Raw genomic sequence first — 20,430 nt, 5'->3', positions numbered from 1 at the left:
TAGATCCTCAATGCCCTAACCGGGCAGAGCAGGTGCAGCCTAGCTTCCTCTGCCGTCGCGTGAGGCGGAGGATGAAATGCCTGAAGAAATACTGACCCCATCCCTGAAGATGGGACCTTGGGCACGTAACCCGGTCTGGGATGCAAGATAGCTTTCACCCCGCCCGGGGCAAACTCCAAGCAAGTAGGCGTGACCGCCAATGCCTGGAGGTCCCCCACTCTCCTCAGAGAAGTGATGGCGAGGAGAAATGCTACCTTCAGGGTCAGATTTCTCGCCTCAGCCGACTCCAATGGTTCGAAGGGGGCCTCAGCCAACCCTTCCAGAACCACTGCCAGGTCCCAAGCCGGGACTCTGGGATGAGCCGCAGGCCTCAATCTCCTAGCCCCACGGAGAAAACGCACAACCAAGTGGTGTCTACCCAAAGGGCCCCCTTCCAAAGGCGAGTGGAAAGCCCCTATGGCTGCCACATACACCTTCAGAGTGGATGGGGTCAAACCAGCGGAGAAACGGTCTTGGAGGAACTCCAGTACTGAAGCGACTGCGCAGTCAACTGGGTCCACCCCCCTTTCTCTACACCAGCTAGTGAAGACATTCCACTTTAGGCTATACAGTTTCCTCGTAGAGGGAGCCCTAGAGCTGAGAATGGTCTCAACGACCTCTTGTGGCAGACCCTCCTCTAGGTACTGTGCCCCCTCAGAGGCCAGACCCAGAGGTTCCACAACTCTGGCCTGGGGTGGAAAATCACACCCCCTGCCTGAGACAGCAAGTCCCTCCTCAGAGGGACCTGCCACGGGGTTCCGTCTAGAAGTGCCACAATGTCGGAGAACCAAGCTCGGGACGGCCACCGGGGTGCCACTAATAGGAGGCTGACGCCCTCCCGGCGGACTCGCTCTAGAACTCCCGGGAGCAGAACGATCGGGGGAAATGCGTACAGACGCTGCCTCGGCCACGTCTGTGTCATGGCATCCAGCCCCAACGGGGCCGGAGGCCTGAGGCTGAACCACAGTGGGCAGTGGGTCGTTTCTACGGAAGCAAACAGATCCACTTCCACTGGGCCGAACCTCTTGCACATGGCCTCCACCACCTCTGGGTGGAGCCGCCACTCCCCGGGCCTCAGCCCCTGCCTCGACAGGACATCTGCTCCCTGGTTCTGGTCCCCTGGGACATACATCGCTCTGAGAGACGACAGTTTCCCCTGGGACCACAGGAGGATCTGAAGCGCCAACCTGCATAGTGGGCGTGACCTCAGACCCCCCTGGTGATTGAGATACGATACCACCGACGTATTGTCGGATCGTATCAGGACATGGTGGCCGTGAAGGTCTGGGAGAAAGCTCCTCAAAGCTTTGTAAACCGCCAACATTTCCAAGCAATTTATGTGCCAGGAGGAATGTTGGGGTCCCCACGAACCCCTCATGAACCGGCCTTCCATGACCGCGCCCCAGCCCGTGAGGGAGGCGTCTGTTGAAAGGATCTTCCTGCAACATAACGCTCCTAACACAGGCCCTTGGGACAGGAACCTCGGATCCTTCCATATAACGAGGGAACGAAGGCATCTGCGCGTTACCCTGATCATACGGAAAGGTTTTCCCCTCGAGGAAAACCCCTTGGTTCCTAGCCACCACTGGAGGGGCCTCATGTATAGCAGACCCAACGGAATTACGTTGGATGCTGCTGCCATGAGTCCCAGCAGTCTCTGAAACTGCTTCAAAGTGCGGCTGTGGCCTAGCTTCACCCCTGAGACCTCCGCCAGTATAGAACCCACCCGTGCGGGAGACATGCTCGCCCGCATCAAGGTTGAGTCCCATACCACCCCGAGGAACGTGGTCCTCTGGGCGGGTATCAACACGCTCTTGGCCGTGTTCAGTCTCAGCCCCAAGCACCTGAGATGGGCTAAAACGACATCTCGATGCCGAATCGCCATCTCGCGCGACTTTGCCATAATGAGCCAGTCGTCGATGTAATTCAGCACACGGATGCCCTGCAGCCTCATAGGGGCCAGAGCTGCATCCATGCACTTCGTGAAGGTGCGAGGGGAAAGAGCTAGACCGAAAGGAAGCACCCGATATTGGTACGCTTCGCCCCCGAAAGCGAACCTCAGGAACTTCCTGTGGGCAGGAAGGATGGAGACATGAAAATATGCGTCCTTTAGATCTATCGTGACGAACCAGTCCTCGAACTGGATCAGATTCACGATCATTTGAATTGTGAGCATCTTGAACCTGAATCTCCTCAGAGACCGATTCAAGTACCTCAGATCTAATATTGGACGTAAGCCTCCACCCTTTTTGGGAACAATGAAATAACGGCTGTAAAAGCCCGACTCCCTGTCTGGCGGAGGGATTTTCTCTATCGCCCCCTTGACCAGCAGAGACTGCACTTCTTGTTCCATAACCTGCCTCTGGGCCGGGGGGACCACAGTCCAGACCACCCCGCTGAACTTCGGTGGTGGAACTCTGAACTGCAATCTGTACCCCCTTCCCACTGTACTCAGGACCCAAGCAGAAATATTCGGGAGGCACATCCATGCGCCGATATATTCTACTAGGGGAACCAGCCTCTCGAGGCTGGTCTCTGGTACCCACCGAACCCCCTGCCCGACCCCCTGAAGCGGCCACCCGGCAGAGCTTAGTCGGGGAGGATTTTCGGTGTGCGCACGCATTCGCTGCCCCGCCGCAGGTCGATTTCGAGGCGGCTGGGACGGCGCACGTACGCGGGAAACCGATGAGGCCCGAAGCGTTGTTAACGGCGGGAACACAACATCGATTTCCCCAGAGCTGCGGGCTCGGAACGACCTCGGTCGTCCGCCCCCGGGAGGGCCAGCTCTGAGCGATCCTGCCGCAGCTAGGACCGCTTGCCAGAAGCCTTCTTCGCCTGAAGGACTTCCCTCAAGTCGCCCTTCGGCTTAGAAGACTTCTGGCGAGAACGTCGCCTCCTTTGCCAGGCTCCCTCGGGAGGGGCGCGGGAAGCGACGCTCTCCTTTTGCGCCTGTCTGTGGGCGCTGGTGGAGGGCCGGGACTGGCCACCAGAGACCTCCCTGCTGGCTACAGGAGGCCCCTGGCGGCGAGGGAGATACTGCCGGAAAGCCGCCGACTGTTTCCTCACCTCCTGGAATCTCTCGACAACGCTATTGACTGCGTCGCCGAAAAGACCCACAGGAGCTATCGGGGAATCCAGAAGGAAGGATTTCTCCTTCTCCTTCATCCCCGACAGGTTTAACCACAGGTGCCTCTCCACGCACACCATGCCAGCCATAGAGCGGCCGATAGCACGGGCCGTCTCTTTGGTGACGCGGAGAGACAAGTCGGTAGCTTTCCGCAGCTCTGTAATATCGTCCGGAGACGGACCCTCTCCCTCATCTAGCTCTTTGAGGAGCTCAGCTTGGTATGCCTGCAGTACCGCCATGGTGTGCAGGCAACTACCAGCTCTACCGGCCGCTCGATACGCCCTGCCCACCAGGGACGACGTGTCCCTGCATGGCTTGGTGGGCAGGACAGGGGCTTTCAGGGACGCTGCTGCCTCAGGAGACAGATAGCTCGCTAATGCCTCCTCGACGCGAGGCAGCGTCCCATAACCAGCCTCAGCCGCGCCCACGACACACCCGAAGTCGAGAGGCGCGACGAGTATGGTTTTCCCCATGATTTGCACAACTCGTTATGCAAATCCGGGAAAAACGGCAAGCCCCTGCGTGGCGGCTGAGCACGCTTTTTGAAGAAGCGTCCGTCCAACCTGCTCACAGGCTGGACTTCCACCTCTTCCTGTGGCCAGTCGATACTGAGTTTGGCCACAGCACGTGTCAGCACGTCCACCAGCTCTTCTTGAGCGGGAGAGTGAAGAGGTGAATACACCTGCACTCCGCCCGCCTCCAGGCTGAACTGATCTGATCCCTCGGAATCAGACAGCATCAGCACTGGGTTATCAACCTCGTGGGAAGAAGCCGCAGCGCGGGCTTCCTCACGAGGCGGAAGAGCGTCTGAATCATCGGACGAGGATTGGGAAGATGCCTCAGCATGCCCGCCTCCCGTCGCGAGATCCAGTTGTGAGCCCCAGGATCTACGCCGCCGCGCTGCCTCAACAGACGCGGGACCAGACCCACGGGGCTCGCGAGCCTGACCGCCTTCGGTGAAGACGGCCAGCCGTGAGCGCAGCACCCGGAGCGGCAGCCTCTCACACTCGCTGCAGGCGGCACCCTCAAGCGCCGCCTGAGCGTGCTGCGCTCCGAGACACTGCACACACAGCTGGTGTGTGTCCGAGCCCGTGATGAAGCGCGGGCACGGATGAACACACCTTCTAAATTGCTCGCTTGCCATGCTTATTCGAAAAGGGACTGATATTCAGACAGACAACAGTAAATAGACAAACAATATTCACACAGAGCGCCTCGCTGAAGAGCAAAGACTGTCTGTTGTTTGGGGCGGCGCCTTCTTATAGCTTCCGTGTACGCCGTCGCCGGTTACATCACGACGTTGCACCAATCGGATTGGTGGCTGATTTCATTCATACTTCAGAGCCGTCACGCTGGGGGCGTTCCCAGAGTGTCGTCACTCGACGACGCAGTGTTGAGTTCCCTCGATATAGGGAACAGAATAATATAATAAATAATTTTCTCTTCAATACACAAGTCATTTATCTAAATATAAATCAACATATATAAGCCAACATTTCGCTGGTTTAAACACTTTTCATCCTATTATCATCGTCTAGGGTTGACTCATCACTGAAGTGCTTTCTGATCTTTTTGTCTTCTTTCACTCATAACTCTCTTTAGATGCAGTGATCGGTTTCCTAGAAGACACTTGTATGACAGAACACTCACCGCGCTGTGAATCTTTTAGGATCTGTGTGTTTAAATGTCTTTTCTCGTGGGTTCTGTTATCACATTTGGAACGTCCCTCATCTCTAATCACCCACGATAAGTCTCCAAGTTCACTTACATTGCACATAAGTAATTTCTGACTTTACACTAACTAATAAGATCATCACATCTCAAATCAATTTATATATGTTGCTTTATATAAAAAAACCAACTTAATAATAAAATGTAAAGAACATAAACAATGCCTTATGTGGTTCCAGACCTGCTCAACTTTATTTATTTCATGGCAGGAAATTTGCACTGGTTGTTCTTTTCCATGACATTATTACTCATGAGTCATTGGGACTGAGGCTTTCAAGCTTTAAAAAGGAAAATTATCATAATTACAGTATCATTAAAGTGGTTCTATATTAATAGCAAAGTTACATCTTGATCTATTTTTCACACTGTGACATAATAAGCTATCATATGGCTTCAGACGACTTGGAATATAGCACACAATATGAACTACTTTTAGATAGTTCCCATTCACTGTAATTAAAAAAGGAACCAGTACAGTACAACTACATTTCAAAGTACAATGTAGAAACTTTAGAAATTTCAAGTCATAACTCCTCCTAATATATACAGTTCCTATATAGGCCTGATTTGTGACCCTGGACCACAAAACCAGTCAAACTTTTGAATTGAGATGTATACAAGTAACATCTGAAAAACTGAATAAATAATCTTTCCATTGATGTATGGTTTGTTAGGATAGGCCAATATTTGGCTAAGATACAACTATTTGAACATTTTTCTAGGTCTGAGGGTGCAAAAAATCTAAATATTGATATTTTACAAAATATCTTCATGGAACACAATTTTTACTTAAAAGGGCACCTATTACGCAAAATTCACTTTTAAATGGTGTGAACATAAATGTGTGTCAGCAGTGTGTGTACACAACCACCCTATTATGGTTAAAATCCCCCACTTCTTTTTTTAATTCACATAAATCATAAGTGGTGTCTCAGAACAAGATGTTTGCTGATTCCTGGCAAAGTGACATCACTTTTTACACGGACACTGCTGTGTTAGCAAAGACCTGCCCTGTGTACAACCGTTGTACACAGTTTGCCATTTTCTCCAGGCTGGAGCAGCTGTATTGACAAGAATGTCTCATAAGCGATTGAGGTGTTTTGTGTTTTGCTGTTGGATGTAAGAGTGAAAATAACAGTTTCCATGTACTCCTGACATCAGAGCCACTGAAGACTCTGTGGATTTGTTTTATTATATGCCATATACTTAAAGGTGGGATAAGTGCTTTCTGTTAACCAATGTTGATATTTAAAATCACCTAAACAAACTTGCCCCTAACCCCCAAAAGGATCTGGTCCCTATTTTGATAGCTCTGCCCCACACATTCGCAAACCAGGCAACGACTATGGCGGAATCTGCTGTGCCAGTACAATGTCATCAATAAATGAAAGCAATGTGTGTTACAATGTGGGTAATCCAGGTCGGCCGTTCAATGAAAAATCATCCCTTATATCCCAAAACCACAAACAGTTCTCATGAACAACCCGATAGCACCAGCACGACAGTCCAACAAAAAAAAATATTACAATTATGACAAGATTAGAGGGTTATATCAATCACGAACTGAGGAACCAAAGGAATCAAACATATATTAGGAGTTTATTTTGTTACTTTTCGGACACACTGCAAGAAGACCCTTGAAACAGACAGTGGTTTATAAGATGTGGAATTGAATGGGTCTTTATCATAGCTGAAGTGAACATACAAATACTACCCCACCTTTAAATTTGTTTATGTCTGTGCAAATCCTTTTACACTAGACTGCTTTGTGATTATGAATGAATTTCAATACAAAGAGACAATACAAAACAGGTTTGGCTAAACAGTTGTTATTCATGGATGGATCACTATTTACTGTTGGTGATCCACCTTACAGTCTCCAGAGTGATACTGGATATGGCAGTAATAAAGGTGAGAGTACTCACTTTTTTTACAGTTCATCAGAGTTGATTTACAGATATAAAGTTTACCAGTTTATTAAGCACAACCCGAAAAAGCATAAGGTCTGTATATATTTGTTTACTGTTAATTGTAACTAGTGTTTCTGTGTACTTTGCTATGTATGTTGATGATAATGCAGATAGAGAGTTTATGGAGAATATTTTAATGCTCTTAATTGCATTTGTGTTTTATTAAGTTCTTAACTGATTTTCTGGAGTGGAAACAGATGCTTCATATTTTGTGTAAAGTACAACAAACGTCATAAAACTCATTGCTAAAGTTTTGGCCATCATTCGGATGGGGTCCGGTACAACAGGTTTGTACTAATATAGTGGATAATAGCAAGAAGACAACATAAGTTATTACCGTAAACAAATTAAAATATACATGTTCTGTCTCATGCTGCATATATTCGTAGTTTCTGACATTATAATGTGTCCTGACTCCTGACAATAAAGAATGAACTCTTGAAGCTCCGCACTCTTAGGCCAGCGCAGCAGCTCATTTGCATTTAACGGCATGTTTCTGTTTAAAAGTGGTCTACCCCCCAGAGATTACTACCCCTAAACATGTTATAAAAATGATCTATGGATTATTTTTAACTAAAACTTCACATACACACTCTGGTTACATCAGAGACTTTTTAAAGCTTGTAAAAAGGGGCATAATAGGAGCCCTTTAATATCCTAATGCTATGCGATTAATGCGATTAATGCTAATCGATAATTTTGACCCATACAATGTATTGTTGGCTATTGCCACAAACATACCCATGCAACTTATGACTGGTTTTGTGTTTTAAGGTGGTTTAAGGTGAGGTTTTTACAGTCAATTTGTATACCATTTTAGAGACCATTTGTCTCTAAGCCCATTTTAAAAATTGTGTATTTCTGAAAGCTTCAAACACAACATATTCCACAATATAAAATTATGATCAGAGTAATAATTTACTTTTCCACATTTTCCACAATCTTCTGAAGATTTTTATATCTCTTGATAATGACCTGTGAACTACCATTACATCCCGAAAGATGAAGTGTCCCTCCACCTCCAAATAAAGAAGAAGATTTATTAGGATTTCTTGTTGTCTCCAAATGGAGATATAGTTACTTCTTCAAAAACATACTGAGATTATTTATAATTATTGGCAACTTTCTCAGTATAGCATGCTATATGACAATATTTTAGTCCAAAATAAATTCATGAAATTTTGCATTTAGAAACCATTGGAAAGTTTAACAAACCATCCAATCATTTTAAATGAGGTTTTACTGGATTGGAAATGGAAAATAAAATAGTTTGTTGTAGCCACAGGCTTATCAGTAGCCCGCCACAATATCAGTTTCCAATAGATACTTTGTGATAGAAAAAAAATGAATGGAATAATACGCAGGTGATATGATCTGTAAAATGGTTCACCGATCACATGAATGAAGGAATGAATAGCAGTACCTCCAGATGACCCTCTGGGGTAGACGGCTCAAGGCTCCTGCAAGTTTCTGAGCAATGTCATCTGACAGATACTTCACTCCTGCACCAAACGACACCACCACGAAACCATGTTCATCTGTATCCTTTACCCAGGCTTCAAACTCCTGTACACACACAGATCGAATACAACACAGTTCAAAATCCATCAATGAAATTTGTGATGACTATATTCGCAAGACAAAGCAATTCAACATATGGAAATCAAAAGCCAGATCAAACGTTTCAAAGGATTGCATGTTTAATAGTAGATGCTCATGTTTTAGCCAATAAAACAAATACAATTTAATTAGACTCATTATAAAAATCAAGACTAAATCAACCTGACATTACACACATCAAAAGTCATTTTTACTGTCTTGATAAGACAGAAATTCAGTATCGGTGTTCACCCACACATTGCAACCTAATTTGTTCAAGGCTTAAAGGGACATTAATCACAGCTTTCAACTTTTAATTCTAAACAAGCAAACACATTTTTTTCATAATATAAAATGGTTTCAGGGTGTGGACATGTCTTAAGATATTTTACCTTTGCCATAGACAAACTGCATGTTTAGGAATCCCTCAACCTTAATTATTCATGATTAAGATTTCTTAAAACCTGTTTCCTGTTTTTTCAACCACAGAGATATGGCATTTTCAAATAGTTGCAATGGTTTCTTTATTTTTATTTTTATTTTTTGAGGACTTTAGACCAGGTGTGTCATACACATTTTAGATCAAGGACCAGCTTTATTAAACCTTGGCACATCCATAGAGAGCAATCTGGAGCATATAAAGTGCATAATTACTTTGTTCGGCTTTAATAACAAACACTAAGTAAGTCAAAAAATAAGCATATATTTACTAAGAGAACTTAGATTACTTATACATGTAGTTAACACACACACACACACACACACACACACACACATGTTGGTCTATGTGGTTTACAGGGACTCTCCATAGGCGTAATGGTTTTTATACTGTACAAACCGTATTTTCTATCCCCTTACACTGCCCCTGTCCCTAAACCTACCCATCACAGGAAACATTCTGCATTTTTACTTTCTCAAAAAAACATCCATTAGTATGTTTTTAAGGCCATTTGAATTATGAGGACATTTGAAATGTCCTCATAAACCACATTTATAGTGTAATATCAGTGTAATACCCATGTAGTTATACAAATTTGTGTCCTCATAAACCACATAAACAGGCTCACACACACACACACACACACACACACACACACACACACACACACACACACACACACACACACACACACACACACACACAGAAAAAGATTCAAGTCTCTAACTTCATCTGATTATATAAAAAAGACCTTCATATGTTGAATGCTTAAGAGTTATAATAATTATGACATGATGGTGATTTAGTATTTTTAGTTAAAGGGATAGTTCACCCAAAAATCTAAATTTGATGTTTATCTGCTTACCCCCAGGGCATCCAAGATGTAGGTGTGTTTGTTTCTTAAGTAGAATTTTAACTCCAACCATTGCTCATATAATGCATGCCAATGGGGTGTTTTATATGAGAGTCACTATGAGAGTAAAAAAACCTGTCTTAAGAAACGATACGATCGGTTTCTGCAAGAAACTGGACAGTATTATGTTTTCATTTCTTTTTTTACCTCATATCAGATGAATCTCATGTAGCATTCCCAATGCCATTACTTCCGTTGAAGAAGGTCGAAAACCTGGCGCGATCATAGAGATATATAAATTCCCCATTATTGCCTGCGTAGATGGCGCGGATCAGTCGAATGAGGCATCTATGTAAATATATATCTATGTTTTTGACCTTTGACTGGATGAATACTGGATGAGATTCGTCTAATATGAGGTCAAAAAATAACACAAATACTGTTTGGTTTCTCACACAAACCGATCGTTACGTGTGTACGATCCACGAGCCACAGGGTTTAATATGGATTCGTATATCTATGTGTTTTTACTCTCATAGAAAACACCCCATGGGCATGCATTATACGAACAACGGTTGGAGTTACAAATCTTCATTTGTATTCTACTGAAGAAACAAACACACCTACATCTTGGATGCCCTGGGGGCAGGGCCGTGTCAAGCCTTTGTGGGGCCCTGGGCTAAGCTTTTGCGGGGCCCTTGCCCCCCCCCCCCCCCCCCCCCATACAGAACAATACAGATTATTGTCAGCATTACAATATACCCTTTAAATATCACGTTTAAACAATGTTTTTTCAATTCATCACTTTATATTTACTTTATGTTCATTATATATTACGTTGCTCATGCAAGTGGCAAAATATTTAAACTAGGCCTATGTTAAAATCAAAAATGTTTTACATTAAAACTTACAATAGACAAAAAATCTAGTCTTTAATTTCTTTAATTTTTAAATCTTTTAAGAAATCCTGCAGGTCATAAAGAACTTTATTTCTCCACCTTCAAGAAAGGACGAGAGCTCTCCATTATGTCTCCATATTTACCTAAATGTGTCTGTTTTCTTGCTTTACTCGAGGCAAAAAATCATTGAAGCAGATTAGACACCGCTTCTGGAAAGCACTGTCGGAGCGCATCCGTGTGTAGTGAGAAAGCTGAAATCCTTTAACATTGGGACGTATAACAGGTGATCTATTCGTGATCAAACTATTTGCGTTGCAGATCTAAGCAGTCTGCCCCTGCCTGCCACTGTCCTATTTTCTTACATTTTCGATCGACGTGTTGAGGTGACAATGTACTGGGTGTCCGCTGTGACTCGATTCGGGTGTGTGACAACGATGCTCAACGTACACATAAATACCTCGATGCAAAAAATAAATAAAAGGATAACGCAAAAGAGAATTGTCTCGGGGGCCCCCTGGTGTTCAGGGCCCTGGGCTGCAGCCCATGTTGCCCATTAGGATAACGCGGCCCTGTCTGGGGGTAAGCAGATAAACATCAAATTTTAATTTTGGGTGAACTATCCCTTTAACTTCACTAACTATTTTTTTTTTACCAATAGAAATCAATATTATACACACACGCGCACACACACACACACACACACACACACACACACACACAGACACACACACACACGCACACACACAAACACACACATGCACACATAAAGCAATACAAATTAAAACACAAACAGTTTTAAAATTAAAGCCATAAGATTCAAATACTACATTTGACTAATGCCAAGTCAAGCCACCTTTACTAGTTGGAATATTTACTGAGACTGTTTATGTAGAGATGTATTCAGTCGTTTAACTTTGTGAATTTAATGACGACATCATGCCAGTAACCTAGTAACCTTCACACAATATGTGCCAGAAGTGACCAGAAAAAAGACATGGAGTAACCACCAGTAAAGCACTGTTTCCAGTGAGCAAACATAACCAGAAGTTCATCAACCTAAAAAAGTATTCCCACACACAGACACAATTATTTAAACAAACTTACAGATCAATGTATTATGAGTAACGTGTAAGAAAGTGCTGTAAAACAAAACTTGAGTTTGACATTTAACTTTCAAAACAAGTGGTTGGCTCATATTTATGGGATTAAGCTTTTTAAAATAAAATTTGCTTTAATATCAGATTTTTATCTGCCATTTTTTAATGAGTAAAGCTTTGTGTTATCATCTTAGCATCTATGAAAGCTTGACTGAGGCATATTACAATATTCTTAAAAATTCTCAATTCTCAAACTGAAAGTGCATTATGGTAAGTAAAATGTGCATTGTTGGCACTGTAGTGCAATTGTTAGCACATAAAATATTGTACTAATGAGACTAGTCTTAGTTTTTTGTGTTAGAAGTAAGCCTAGCCTCAGAATGAGCATGTTTTTGTGTAAGAACTGCTTTCTTGCTGTCTGAAGCAGTCCAGCTGCAGCTGAACAGCCTGCATTGGCCTGGCACTGACTGTCCGCCCCTCACACTGGTCTCAGTGTCCTTCATACACATCCGACAATGGGCACATTTACACACACACACACTCACACACTCTGCACTGACAAATACGCTATTTGCATTATGGCTCCACAGCATACAATGAGGCCATTTGGGCGCTTGGTATTCCAAAAGTGCAAGCTTAGGTTCAGAACCCCCACTCCTATTCAATGGGCAGCTCCGCGCAATCACCCGCATTGATAAGAACGGCCTTTGTGAGCATAACATTTTGGCAAAATCAAAACTTCATATCACTACGGGTGAAAGGAGACTGAACACAGAAATATTATTGACTCAAATATGGATATTTTCTTAATGTTCATATAGCCACTGGATCACTGGATATTTTCTTAATGTTCATATAGCTACTTGAATATTGCACATTTTCACCACTTCATGCCTAATGAATATTAAAGTGGAAGGTGGACCTAGGTCACTTGTTAGAGGGAGTGGGTTGTGGCATTTGTGAGGCTGGATATCTTAAAATGAAAATGAGGTTCCTGCGTCAGTCGATCCCCCTATCATGACGTCATTTCCTTGGCATTCATGAACTCAAGCGCCAAAAGCACTGCATGTGCACACAATGCATTTACTGAAAGAACAAGGAAACTTTGGAACAGTAATTGTAACTGTACTATCCTATTGGGGAGCAGACTAATTTAAATTTATCAAAATATACTGTTTATAAGCTTGCCATTTAGAATGTGAACTAGTAGTCAAAAAAAAGACTGATTAGGGATGCACCAAAATCAAATTCTATATTATTTATGAACAATCAATATTCATTACAGTGTTTGCTAAAGATTACATATTCAGTGTTCATCAGCTGATATTAAAGTTTGGGGCAGTACCCTTAAAAGCTGCATATAAGTACCTTAGAGCTGTAGCATAGCTACAAGGGTGCTTATTTAAATTGCTTTTATTGTTGTCATTTGTAGTCTGTAGCCCCTATGCCATCATTTTCTTAGTGCATTAATTAACACACGGGGATGGTGGTTGCACAAATTTGAAATACATCGCAAAAACATGAGCGAAAAGAAGAAAAAAAGGCATCTACATCTGCGCCTACTTCACCTTTCCAGGACTAAATCAATAGGGAATAATGCATGCAGTAGCTGTGTCTTTGCCTGGTGTTCTGAATTGTTTGTTTTATCAAAAGCTGAGGTACTGAGGATACCATGTTCACGCTATGGTGTTTCATTCGAAGAAGCAGGAATAACAATTTTTCCTGCATAGGAAAATATGGGACTGTTTTGTCCCTCATAGGAGTTTTGGACACCAGATGTCTTCCCAGACACAAGTCTCTATAAAAGATGACGATCACACTCTGCCTAACTTCATGCTGTGTCGAAAGACGTTTCTCAAGAAACAAATCAACTTTGAGATCATCCATAACAATTTTGCAATTAAATAATCTTTCCCTGCTATCTTTCTGACATCATCAACATTTTTAATAATCACCCTCAAAGACTCTGTAATGTAAAAGGTATAGTCAACACGCTGTAATTTAGGTATTTCATTTGTATTAATTAAATTATTTGTTATTAATATTTGTAAGGTATTGTTTTTAGTGTTTTTGACACATGAAATTCTAATAAATAAGTTATTCTAATAAATAGTCTTATGCCACCAACATTTTAGATACCAGTGAAGTGTCACAATTCTTGTTTCCAATTTCCTTACCACAGCAAAAACTACTAGCCTATTATAAAGTTAGGCAAATATACAAATTGCAAGCAATGACACAAACACAAATTAATTAAACAGTGGTTTAAGGTTTTTCAGGATGGTCTAACAGTAGTTCAGGTACAAATTAAATTACTAAATTACTAACAGGTTAATAATTAAACAAATTAAATTATCAATATAATATAGCACTGCTTAGTCTTCACTGTATAAATTATAAATTAATGTAAATTATGAACATTATTCAAATTACAAAATTTATTCAGTCAAGGGCAGTGAGTGATTTTTCCTTGTCTTTTTTTGTTGGATTAATATTAAAAACAGAAAGAATATTAGTCTGCTGTCACTTTAAGACTTAATGCATGGGTCCAATATATATTAACTAAAATAAAATTCTGGCTATGCCACTGCCTTAAGGCCTGTACACACCCGGACGATTCTAACGCACACTTATCGCTAGCGTTTTTCAAGATGCATTTTGGTGTGTCTGTGTGTTAACACCCAAGCGATTTTCACTGATGATGCACTGACTAAATGTGCAAATTCAGTAGATGCCACTTCCGGCACACAGGGTATTGCTGAGCCATTTTATGCTTCTGAAACTCGCTTCTCACACATAAGAAGATGAGAGACTTGCCAAAACCATTCACACACTTTTTCCTAATTGGCAAGCAGCATTAGCGGCTCATCTTCTTCTTTGTCTACTTACTTCCTCTTCAATGTATCAATGTGTGCTTGGCAAGACCATTTTGTGCGTGAGCGCCATCGTGTATAGTCGTGTTTTACTGTCACGCCGATCTCAAAACAACAAAACAAACCCAATGCATTTTTTATTTTAATTTTGTGCATCGGTGTGCACACTCACTAGGCACCCTTTATTTAGTCACAAGGTGTTAAACATTGGTGATAAATGTGTGCAAAAATCATCCTGAACAGGCCTTTAGAGTAGAACATATACCTTTAAGGTACGGCTATGGACTTTTACGGAAAAATAAGATACACAGATTACCCTTTATTAAAGTGTTAATAAAGGCCTTCCGAAGCGAAGCCATTCGATCCATGCAAAGATCCATATTTAACATATTATAAAGCAAAAATATGTAGCTTCTGGTGGACCGCCTTCCGCATTCAACTTACAAAAAAGTGTAACACCTTTTTCCTTAAGTTGAATACAGGTGTTGTAGCACTAAAGATCCATTTAGTTTTTTTTCTGATAGTGAATGCTATGGTGGCTCAGCAGTGCATAACACAGTTAAACAGAATGTTAGCATTAAGTTTGTAGTGGCCAAGAAACATCACTATGAAATGGGCTGCTTGCGCAATAGGTGGCTCTTTATGAATTGGCCCATATGGTAGTGGCTCATTCAACTCCAACATTTTTGGGCAGGAAGGTCGATCTCTCTATTAGTGTTACTCAATCTTAGCGCTGCATTTGATACTATCGATTGCAATATTCTTTTGAATGGACTCGAAAATTATGTTGGCATTAGTGGAATTGCATTGGCATGGTTTAAATCGTACTTATCTGACCGTTATCAGTTTGTAGCAGTAAATGAAGAGATGTCACACCGATCACAAGTTCAGTATGGAGTACCGCAAGTATCAGTGTTTGGACCGTTGCTTTTCACCTTGTATATGCTACCACTGGGAGATATCATTAGGAAGCATGGCGTTAGTTTTCATTGTTATGTTGACGATACTCAGCTCTATATTTCTTCATGCCCTGACGGAAATTACCAATTCACAAGATTAACGGAATGCATAGCTAATATAAAAAATTTGATGAATAGTAATTTCCTGCAACTTAATTCAGATAAAACTGAATTTTTAATTATTGGACAGAAAAGCTCCACAAGTAGTAACCTAGAATACTGTCTAACACTTCATGAATGCTCTGTCAAGCCCTCGTTGTCAGTGAGGAACCTGGGTGTGCTCTTTGATACCAATCTTTCATTTAAAAGCCACGTTTCTAGCATCTGTAAAACTGCATTCTACCATCTTAAAAATATATCTAAACTACGGCACATGCTTTCGATGCAAAATGCTGAACAGTTATTACATGCGTTCATGAGCTCAAGTCTCGATTATTGTAATGCTCTACTGGGTGGTTGCCCTGCTCGCTTAATAAACAAACTCCCATTGGTCCAAAACGCAGCAGCTCGAGTTCTTACTAGAACCAGGAAGTACGATCATATTAGCCCAGTTCTGTCAACACTGCACTGGATCCCTATTAAACATTGCATACATTTTAAAATCCTGCTAATTACTTACAAAGAACTCAATGGTTTAGATCCTCAGTACTTGAGCGAGCTCTAAACACATTATACTCCATCACGGATATTGCGTTCTCAAACCTCTGGCCAGTTGATAATACCTAGAATATCTAAATCAACTGCAGGCAGTCGATTCTTTTCCTATTTAGCACTAAAACTCTGGAACAGTCTTCCTAGCATTGTTCGGGAAGCAGACACACTCTGTCAGTTTAAATCTATACTAAAAACGCATCTCTTTACTATGGCATACACATAGAACATTTTTTATTTTTTATTATTTAGATCAATTGACTGATTGTTAGGCTGCATTAACTAGGTCAGCCGGAACTAGGAACACTTCCGAGAACACCTGATGTACTCGTTACATCATAAAAAGAGTGGCATCTACGCTAATGTTAGTCATTATGTTTATTCCGAGGTTTACTGCAGTTGGCAGGATTCGGGCTGTGTCCGGATCGGATGGTGGACCTGCATCTGGACATGACCAACTCATCCTGGAGTGTCTGCCCGTGTCAATTGTTGTCTCTTCTGAATTTGCCTCACTGGCACTTCATCCTCAATAAACCCGTCTCCGGCGCAATAACTCCGATCTTTCAACTATTCATACTCTTGTTTAATCAACACGCCATCCTAAATAAGTCCGTCTTGTGTGCTACCCAGAAATTTTGAATATTCCGATCAAATATGATTTCTGACCGGTAAGGTTGCCAGAATAATAATCATACACTGTTTGTTAATAGGCCAGAGGATAACTGGCACCCCGACTGAGTCTGGTTTCTCCCAAGGTTTATTTTTCTCCATCATGCCCTGATGGAGTTTTGGTTCCTTTGGTTCCTTAGGCTTGGCTTGCTCAGTTGGGGACACTAAAATTATAATCCAAATTATTCAACTAAATATACCAATAAAATTAATTAATTAGGTCTTATTTAATTCTATAAACTATAATACTGATCTGCCAACATTGTCGTACTATGATAAATTAAAATTAAAATCACTGTTTTCTCCAGAACGACTGTACAGCCAAATCAAATTTTGTTGCAATATTGTCCTGTTTAACACTGTGAAGCTGCTTTGAAACAATCGTCATTGTAAAAGCGCTATATAAATAAAGTTGATTGATTGATTGTTGACCCAGGAACACGTTTAACTCAGCAAAATTAGGGCGTGCTAACAACTGAAGGAAGAGCCACGTCAAATAGCTTCACACATCAATAAGTAACTAACAAATACGTAGCTGAATTTAGTGGTGTGATAGTACAATAGGGCGTGACTTGTGCCAGACTTGGTTCCACTGGGTGTTAACTTGTGTTTCCATTTAAATATCATTGTACTGTGCACTACTGGGCAACCCTACTGTATATTTGTGCATCCACTAAAATAGTATGAGTAACATAGCAATATTTAGAGAATGTTTTAAATATAATTGCAGGGGTTTCTTACCTGTGGCAAAGGGCTGGGGGGTTTAGTAAGGATGCCCCCTACATAGACAACATGTGGCAAAGTGGGTCGTGGGAACTCCAGTGCCAGGTCAGTGCACAGCATCCAGAGTCGACTGTTCTGAACCAGATCATGCATGGAGACCGATGGCTGGATGTTGTACTTCCTCATAATGCGATCATACTTGGGTAGAACTAGGAACTGGACACCAAACCTAGATACCAGGTACACTGCTGTGTTAGCTACCCTTTGCAACAATGACATACGGTCTGTTAGTAGAGAGTTAAATTCTGGGACGTAAGACAGTGGTGCTGGCGCCCCAACTTCCGCAGGGTACCACAATCCTGTGCTGAATACTGCGTACTGGACACCTAGGATGTGAGCAATGACAAATCCACACATCTCATTGGGATCAACGAGCAGGAGATCAAAACGTTCACGTTTTAGCTGCTCCATGACAGACGCACTGCCAACAACGGCGTCACAGTTTTGAGAATAATGGTCTAGGATGTCAAAAAGCTCCAGTGCTGTGAGACGCCCTGAAAAGATGTTGTGAACTTTAGATTGGAGGAAGTCGTCGGCTGAGGTGCTGTTAAAGATTCCAGGGTAGCGCTGGAGACGATAATGGTTGGAAGGCGGGATCTCCCTACCTTCAGAGACCAGGAAAACTGTGTCGTGACCCTCGGCATGGAGAGCAGAAGCCAGGGTCTTAAAGATATATAGGTGGCTCTCAAACATAATTGGAGGAACTACCACTATCTTAGCTGCCCAGGAGAAATTTGTCGCTAAACACCACAATAATGTGGCAAGCAGAAAAAAGGTCTTCATGTCTGCAAAAAGAAAGAAAGAAAGAAAACATTATTAGTGACTCGTTTCTCTATTATTAACCCTTACTGAGCAATTACATAAATCAACATATTGTTTTAGCATCTTAACATCCATGAAAGCATAACTGAGGCCTGTTACAATATTAGCAATGCTAAGCAATTCTATTTCCAAACCGAAAGTGCATTATGGTCTTCTGTTAGCATTGTAGTGTAATTGTTATCATCACAAAACAATATGGGATTAACTGTACAGTATTTAGTGTTAACCTTTGTGTTAGCTGTTAGCATGCTGTTAAATTAATAATTTTTTAATACTGATAACTTTATTTAAACAAATATTTTGATTGAACACCACTGTTTCTACAAACATAATTGCATGCCTTGAAATGGTTACTTTTGTTTCAATCAAGTAGGTCAAAAATGAATTTTGAGTTGAAGAACTTCAGTTGTTTTAATAAAATAAGCCACTGCTATGAGCATGTTACATCCTGCTATGAGGATGTAACCTGCAACACCCAACAAGGAAAGTTAAACTTCATGTTAAACTTGTTAGTAAGTGTTATCAGCTATTCTTAAAAACATCTTACTTTAAATGAACTCAAATAAATCATGGGCAGTGGTTCCATGTGATTGAAAAAGAATATTTCTACTCAAATATTTCAGATAGGAGGACCTTGACTGAAACAAGTTATTTGGACAAGTTACTCCATTAAAATACTTTATAATTAACTGAGATAATATTTTTTTATATTTTTTAAATGTACCCTCAGAATGGCCATCGAATTGTGTACTTTTGCATGAACCAAAGCTGAAGAGCTGTTAACTGTTATTATTGTTAATGATTGTAGCTCATTTTAACAAGTTTGTCAATTTTATTAGCTCCGACCATTCACTTGAACCACAGCTTCTGAACGCATAGTCATAAAAGTGCAAATTTTCTACATTCTAAATCATCAAAGGGATAGCATTTAGAATCAGTGACCGATTCAGTCCGCACAAGCTAGACACACACTGTGTACTTTGTGTGTCAGAGCACATGTGCGTCATGGCTGAGGTTGTAAATGTGGGCCTATGACAATATTGTTTACTCTATTATAATGACCAACGTTTATTGTCTAGTCTGTAAACATACACACACATAATCACATATTACACAAAAATTAGCCACCTTGTGCTTCCAACTATACTGAAATATATATATATATATATATATATATATATATATATATATATATATATATTAGGGGTGTAACGATACGCGTATTCGTATTGAACCGTTCGGTACGAGGCTTTCGGTTCGGTACGCGGTACGCATTATGTACCGAACGGTTCTTGGACTAATTAATTAGATTTGGAAAATAAAAAAGTGTGTGTAATATAATAATATGCGTTCAACAAGGTAGCCCAATAACCAAAACGACATAACAGGCAATGCCCCTGACACCGCCGAAGTGAAAGAAGAAAAAAAAACACCAAATATGTTTTAGGCTGCTCAGTCAGGTGCTCGCTTACTCAGTAGGCTACGCGCTGAATGCTCATGGCAAAATGGCAATTGCGTTTAACAAACCAGAAATAGAAGATCCTCCAATAACCAACAGGTCCTGGTGTTTGGGTGAACTTTGGTAAGCTATGATGGTGTTGGCAAGATTGATGGATTAAAAAACAACGGTATGTCGCATTTGCTGATGGTACAGCAGCGGGAATAATTCATGAATGTCAATCAAAGCCGACAACAAGACGATCTTGTTGTCTTTACGCCGACAACAAGACGATAAAAAGGAGAAACAGCCACAAACTATCCCACAAACTATCCCCGCAGCATTTAGACAGACATTTCCAACTTATTCAAATGGCAAAAGACATCACCGCGGCGAGTGGCCCATTTATAGCCGCGGATATGAGACCTTACGCCCGTTTCACACATACTCCGTCTGCAGTGCGTGTGCGGTGCGTATTTTT

At 41.9% G+C, this 20,430-nt stretch overlaps 1 protein-coding gene across 1 annotated transcript in view; it reads right to left on the bottom strand.

Moving 5' to 3' along the window:
• ugt8 (UDP glycosyltransferase 8) overlaps window positions 1-20,430 on the bottom strand; it is a 38,081-nt gene that overhangs the window by 11,178 nt on the left and 6,473 nt on the right. The window contains exons 2-3 of the mRNA XM_067441779.1: window positions 17,648-18,474; window positions 8,291-8,433 (exon numbers count right to left, since the gene is read on the bottom strand). Coding sequence (XP_067297880.1) covers window positions 8,291-8,433; window positions 17,648-18,472 — 968 coding nt within the window. The 5' untranslated portion in view covers window positions 18,473-18,474. The remainder of the gene's footprint in view (window positions 1-8,290; window positions 8,434-17,647; window positions 18,475-20,430) is intronic.

This window comes from Pseudorasbora parva, chromosome 4 (assembly GCF_024679245.1).
Source record: "Pseudorasbora parva isolate DD20220531a chromosome 4, ASM2467924v1, whole genome shotgun sequence".
Taxonomy (NCBI): domain Eukaryota; kingdom Metazoa; phylum Chordata; class Actinopteri; order Cypriniformes; family Gobionidae; genus Pseudorasbora; species Pseudorasbora parva.
This window is presented reverse-complemented; position numbering and strand designations above follow the sequence as displayed.